Source organism: Brassica oleracea, chromosome C2 (genome assembly GCF_000695525.1).
Source record: "Brassica oleracea var. oleracea cultivar TO1000 chromosome C2, BOL, whole genome shotgun sequence".
Classification (NCBI taxonomy): domain Eukaryota; kingdom Viridiplantae; phylum Streptophyta; class Magnoliopsida; order Brassicales; family Brassicaceae; genus Brassica; species Brassica oleracea.
The window spans coordinates 3,086,248-3,092,892 of NC_027749.1; the positions used below are offsets into that span (position 1 = coordinate 3,086,248).

Sequence of the window (6,645 nt, forward strand, 5' to 3'; positions counted from 1 at the left end):
GAAATTAGTTAAATATGTTAATGTTTTTATATATATTAAGGTGATTTAGATATTTTAGAGTATTCAAAATATTTTTGTAGTTTGTTTTATTTGTTATTTTTAATACATTTTAATTAATTTAGATAGTTTAACTAATTTTTAATTAGATTTGTAAATAATTTATATATTTTGAACTTTTTTTGTCAATTTTTGAGGTTTTTAAAAATATTTCTTTGTACGATTTTAAACATTGGTTAAATCCGATCTGAACCGAACCCGAAAGGAACCGAACCGAATCCGATCCGATAATTAGTAAAAATCGAATGATACTTATGAGCATAACACCGAAAATCCGAATCACCCGGACCGAAACCGAACGAACCACCGAACGCCCAGACCTAATACTGCTTTCATCGTGTAGTTTAAATTCTTATAACTTTATGCCTCTCATAGTAAATTTTAATAATAGATGATCCCTCAATTTAAAAAATATTTTGCTGTCATAAGCGAAAGTTTCTTTTTTTCATACTGTGGCACGGCACAGAAGAACATATTTATAGTGATTAGCGGGAAAATCTGAGGGTTTTTCTTCATTAAGTTCATGCAGTCAGGAAAGTAGCCATCCCCTGCTGATACAATGTTCTTAAGAGCACTATCAAAACGCTGCAGTTTAATGTCAATGTTGAAATGCATCAGCGGTTCAGGCATTCTTTCCAGCTCCTGAAGATAAGGTATAAATTCTTTTGGATCACTGTGGGAATTGAGTGCCGCGATAGCTGCAAGGTTCAGATCATAAAGACCTAAGGCAGCTTCAAAGACTGCCTCATAATCTTATACAATAAAAAAATATCTACAAAAAACGAATTATCCAAATATTTTTTAAGTTTTCCGAATTTAACTTGGATTTTTAGGTATTTCCGTTTTTTTCTCTTTAGATTTGAAATAAACCTCAACCATTTCTAATTCGGTTTCACTTCACGTTTTATAAAAAAAATTAAAACCCGACTCGAACCATATTTCCCAAACAGTTTAATCCAGAAAAATGTCTGAACGGATCAGAAACACTCTAATTCGAATAACCCGAACTGAACCGAACCGAAAAGCCGAGGGTTCATCCTTTTTTCTCTGTTTTCAGGTTGATTCTACGGTACTAGAAACAGAGCCGGTTTAATGTTCTGTAAACCGGTTTAATGTGTTCATTTTACACATGGTGATCACTTGGCTATGGTATCTGCACATCCAGTCTTATCACCCCTTACTCCCTCGTTAGTGACGAGCACACCATCAAACTCACCATGCCTCCCATCAAATTCGTTTTATTAGTTCTGTTGATTCTCTCTCTCCACTCTCACTCTCTGTCACCACAACATCCTGCTATCAACCCTCTGCTTCACCGTCTGGACTCCCTGCGACCAACTTCATCAGTACAAGAATCAGCAGCAAAGGGTTTACTCCAGAGACTGATTCCAACCCATTCTCACAGCTTTGAGTTCACAATTATCTCAAAGGTTCTTCCTTTTTTTTCTCCTTAACTCTGTTTTCCTCTGTTTTCTACAGTACTTAATAGTTTTTTTTGTTTCACTAGGATGTTTGTGGTGGTAGCAGCTGCTTTATAATTGAAAACTATGATGGCCCTAGAGGAAATGGGCCTGAGATGTTGTAAGTAACATCTGGTTTAAGTGATCAGATTGAGTTTGTGTGTTTTAACTTTGTGTTTCAGGATCAAAGGCACAACTGGAGTTGAGATTGCTTCTGGTCTCCATTGGTATCTGAAGTATAAATGTAACGCTCATGTTTCTTGGGACAAGACCGGTGGCATCCAGGTTGCTTCTGTTCCGAACCCTGGACATCTACCTCGTTTATATTCTAAACGCATCTTGATTCGCCGCCCTGTCCCTTGGAACTATTACCAAAATGTTGTCACATCTAGCTGTAAGACATACATACATATACACTTATTAGATTCTAACCTCCCTCATGTGTTTTATAATGAATCACCAATTTTTATTTTGTACAGATTCATATGTTTGGTGGGGATGGGAGAGATGGGAGAGAGAGATTGACTGGATGGCGTTGCAAGGTGTTAACTTGCCTCTAGCATTCACTGGCCAAGAAGCTATTTGGCTAAAGGTTTTCAAGGTAAAAAAATGTTGTTATTCCACTTCTTGTATTTTTCTCTAAGTATGTAAACACTAACCAAGTTCTATATTAATCTTGTGTAGAGGTTTAATATCAGCAAAGAAGATCTTGATGATTATTTTGGTGGACCAGCGTTTCTCGCTTGGGCTCGCATGGGGAATCTTCATGCGTATATAGCTTCTTGTGAGATGGATTTGTCATTCATTCTTGGATCTCACATTTACATATCTCTCACTACATCACAGGTGGGGTGGTCCATTATCAAGAAACTGGCTAAGTGATCAGTTGATTTTGCAGAAGCAGATACTTTCTCGGATGCTGAAGCTTGGCATGACTCCAGGTGCAAAGAACAGTCACTTCTGTTCTCAGATACTCAAAATCTCTCAATAGATTGTTTCTCATGGCATCTTATTGTTTTTCTGCTTTTCTAGTACTTCCATCATTCTCTGGAAATGTTCCATCAGCTTTGAGAAAGATTTATCCTGGGGCGAATATAACTCGCCTTGATGACTGGTACGTGCCCCTACACCCAGTGGATACTGTTTATTCTTCACATAAACATATTGTTTTACGGTGTTTGTGTTTCATTTTCTTCTCAGGAACACGGTGGACGGTGATACTCGCTGGTGCTGCACTTACCTTCTGAATCCTTCTGATCCTCTCTTCATTAAAATTGGAGAGGCTTTTATTAGACAACAAACTGAAGGTACCCCTAATGCTATATATTTCTCTTTCCATAATCAAAGATCCCACCACAGTTTTCTTGATATAACTATATGTATATATATGCCTCTAATACTACCTTGTTTCTGTCTCAGAGTATGGAGAGATCACTAACATCTATAACTGGTAATTTTCATCAACTTGCATTTGATATAGGTAAATTATTTTGTTGCAACTTTCTAATATATTTTTTGGAGCCATGTAAGTATTGGTAAAAAACATCTTCTTCTATGGAATGGTGATGATACTAATCTTAATTGGCTTAGCTTCTGACCAACTTGTGTTTAATGCAGTGATACATTCAATGAGAATACTCCTCCCACAAGTGAACCTGAGTATATATCTTCACTAGGAGCTGCAGTGTACAAAGCTATGTCCAAAGGAAACAAGAATGCTGTATGGTTAATGCAAGTATGGCCACTCTTTTCCATTTCTATTCTCAAGTGGCACTCTGATACAAGCAGTAGTGTTCATGCCATGATCTTTATAATGCTTCCTTACTTGAGACACACCTTTCTGCAGGGTTGGCTTTTCAGTTCCGACTCAGAGTTCTGGAAGCCACCACAGATGAAAGTAAACTTTTAATGATTAAATGCTGATGGAGTCTGTTGTGTTATTTTAGAAATGACCTTTTATTATTTCAATATCACACCCTCCCTTGCTTGCTTGCTTTCTGCAGGCGCTCTTACATTCTGTTCCCTTTGGGAAAATGATAGTTCTTGATCTATTTGCTGATGTCAAACCGATATGGAACACGTCCGCACAGCTTTATGGAACTCCTTATATCTGGTAGTATATCTTATTCATCATGCTGGTACTTGTTGAGTAGTATTTGTTTTAACTGTACTCAGATGGATTTCAGGTGCATGCTTCACAACTTTGGAGGCAACATTGAAATGTATGGTACTCTTGACTCAATCTCTTCAGGACCTGTCGATGCTCGTGTCAGCGAAAACTCAACCATGGTATTCTCAAGAGTACCATTCACACTTTGGGACATGCAATGAACTTAACAGTGTTTCTGATAGGTCGGAGTAGGAATGTGCATGGAAGGAATAGAGCACAACCCAGTGGTTTACGAGCTAATGTCTGAAATGGCATTTAGAGATGAGAAAGTTGATGTACAGGTACATAATAAACACACTCTTGCTACTACACTTGAACGTGTTTGCTCTATTAACTTTTAAAATTTGGTTTTATAGAAATGGCTGAAGAGCTATGCACGCAGAAGATACATGAAACAAAATGATAAAGTCGATGCCGCTTGGGAGATTCTTTACCACACTGTCTACAACTGCACTGATGGAGTTGCGGTATGTTTTCTTTTGGTCACACTGCTGCATGATCTCTCCTTAATTAGTTATGTACTTTCTTTCAAATTCTCTGTTATAGGATCATAACACAGACTTCATAGTCAAGCTTCCTGACTGGGATCCATCTAGCTCTCCCCATGGAACAGATACATACATGATCTCCACAGAGCCATATGAAACAAAACGAAGGTTCTTGTTTGAAGATAATTCATCTGATCTGCCTAAGGCGCATTTATGGTATTCCACAAAGGAGGTGATCAAAGCTCTCAGGCTTTTCCTGGAAGCTGGAGATGGTCTGTTTGGGAGCTTAACATATAGGTAGGACTAAGAGGAGTAACTAGAAAATAGAGTATCTGGTTACAGATTCTCATGTGTTTTTGCTTGCAGGTACGACATGGTTGATTTGACGCGTCAAGTTTTATCGAAGCTAGCAAACAAGGTGTACATGGAAGCAGCGACTGCTTTTGCAAAGAAAGATATCGAAAGCTTAAGACGATTTAGTGAGAAATTTCTTGAGCTTATTAAGGACATCGACGTGTTGCTAGCTTCGGATGATAACTTCCTTCTAGGGACATGGCTTGATAGTGCAAAGAAGTTGGCTAGAAACAGTGGTGAAAGGAAACAGGTGTAGTGTTTTGAGTTTTTTTCTTGGAACTTGTACATTGCTTGCTTATAGCTGAGTTTTTTTGTGTATATAGTATGAGTGGAATGCCAGAACGCAAGTGACCATGTGGTATGACTCGAAAGGTGTGAACCAAAGCAAGCTTCATGATTATGGTAAGAAATGTTTTTTTTTTTTAAGTGCATTAAGTTTTTTTATGGAACTGTTATCTTATGTGTTTATCATCATCAGCAAACAAGTTCTGGAGTGGGTTACTTGAAGACTACTACTTACCAAGAGCGACATTGTATTTCGATGAACTGCTGAAAAGCTTAGAGGATGAGAAGAAACTTGAGATACAGAAATGGCGAAGAGAATGGATAATGATGTCACATAAATGGCAGCAGAGTTCATCAGAGGTTTATCCTGTTAAGGCAGAAGGAGACGCTTTAGCTATTTCTAGGCATCTGTTAAGTAAGTACTTCACATGAGTTGCTGAAAAGTAGATAAAAAGGAATAAAAGGGGGTTAAGTGTCTAGCTTCTGCCTGTGATTAAATTGACATTAGTGTAGATTTGAGGATTAGTGTTAGAGACTCTGCTTCATGTCTTCCAGTAAAAGACTTACTTATCTCAGTTGAATCTTATTAGGCCTACTCAACATATCCTAAAGCAAAGCCCAACAAAAACTATTATGGCCCACTTATTAATGTTGATCTCAAAATCAACATTAATTTGGTGGGAGGAATCCAGCTCATGCATGTTTCAGGTATCAGTTACGTGGATGAATCAATCTTAGAGAAAAAGAGTTTTGGATCGAATCTTTTTACCACTTGGCTCAGCGAATCTTTTAGCATATCCAATACAAAAGACGATGAATCCAAAGTTCACGTCTGTTCGTGGAAGTGGTCCAAGTGGGACCCACTTTGGATCGGATCATGGCAGAAGACGACAAAAAAGAGTTTACTGAGATTTTTTTTTTTTTCTTATCTATTATTATTATTGATGGGTCAAAGCCCAGAAACCAAACATCACAAAGGCCCAAAGGGCAAACTAAAGAAACGTTATGGGTCAAAGCCCAAACAAACATTAAACCGAACCCGGCGCCCCAAAAACCCGAGGCCACAAACCCAACATCCGAAGCCCACTAGGCTTCCCCCATGCACGTGTCGTCCTGTTAACAGAACCAAAACACGTGTTGGACTCCTCACCGATGAGGAACACGTGTTGACGACACCTCCATCTCCCCTGTATCGAGATTCATCACCGGAGCCACCGGTGTTCACCGAAGATACACCGGAAAGAACCCCTCACCATGAATCTACCGACCCAAACGAAACCTCCTCCAACGGCGATCAAACTCCGCCCTCAAATCCACCAAATCCTTAAAGAGGCCGATCAACTAGAGCAGCCTCGAAGAAGAACGAACCACAGATCTACGCTTCCATAAAACAATCGTCTACGATCGATCCAAGAACAACCAACATGGAGTCTTAAGTCGAGAGTCGATTGAGCAAAGAGAAAGCAAAAGCATAGATCGGAAACCGGTAAAAGCCGGCGAAAAACGATGCTGTCAGAGCCACCGCTTCCCGAAGACGAAAGCCGACGAACCGATGCTGGCGGAGCCACCAATCCTCGGAACCCAAAGCTGGCGACGACGGTGTAGAGAAATCACCGACTCCCAGAAATCAAACCTATAACACGGAGTTAGAGAAACTCCGACTAAAGTTCATCTCATCCTTCCTCTGTGTCGGATCGAGGAGAGAGGACAGAGCTAAAGGAGAGAGTCAGTTTACTGAGATCTAAAATTGAAAGACATTGTGTGATTCAAGATCTTTTGTGCATGTGCATGTGCATGTGCATGTGAGTCAGTAACAGAGTGCAGCGGCACG

The 6,645-nt window shown here is 39.3% G+C and overlaps 1 protein-coding gene across 1 annotated transcript; it reads left to right on the forward strand.

Annotated features, from left to right (window-relative positions):
* Positions 1-1,184: 1,184 nt before the first annotated feature.
* LOC106321772 (alpha-N-acetylglucosaminidase) lies at positions 1,185-5,389 on the forward strand. Its single transcript, XM_013760013.1, has 19 exons — positions 1,185-1,487; positions 1,565-1,638; positions 1,700-1,911; positions 1,997-2,118; positions 2,202-2,287; positions 2,364-2,458; positions 2,550-2,631; positions 2,718-2,824; positions 2,937-2,967; positions 3,135-3,252; positions 3,364-3,414; positions 3,521-3,630; positions 3,704-3,806; positions 3,870-3,968; positions 4,044-4,154; positions 4,234-4,472; positions 4,542-4,779; positions 4,853-4,931; positions 5,008-5,389. Exons 1-19 carry the CDS (start codon positions 1,275-1,277, stop codon positions 5,244-5,246), a joined length of 2,409 nt encoding a protein of 802 aa, XP_013615467.1. The 5' UTR covers positions 1,185-1,274; the 3' UTR covers positions 5,247-5,389.
* Positions 5,390-6,645: the final 1,256 nt, after the last annotated feature.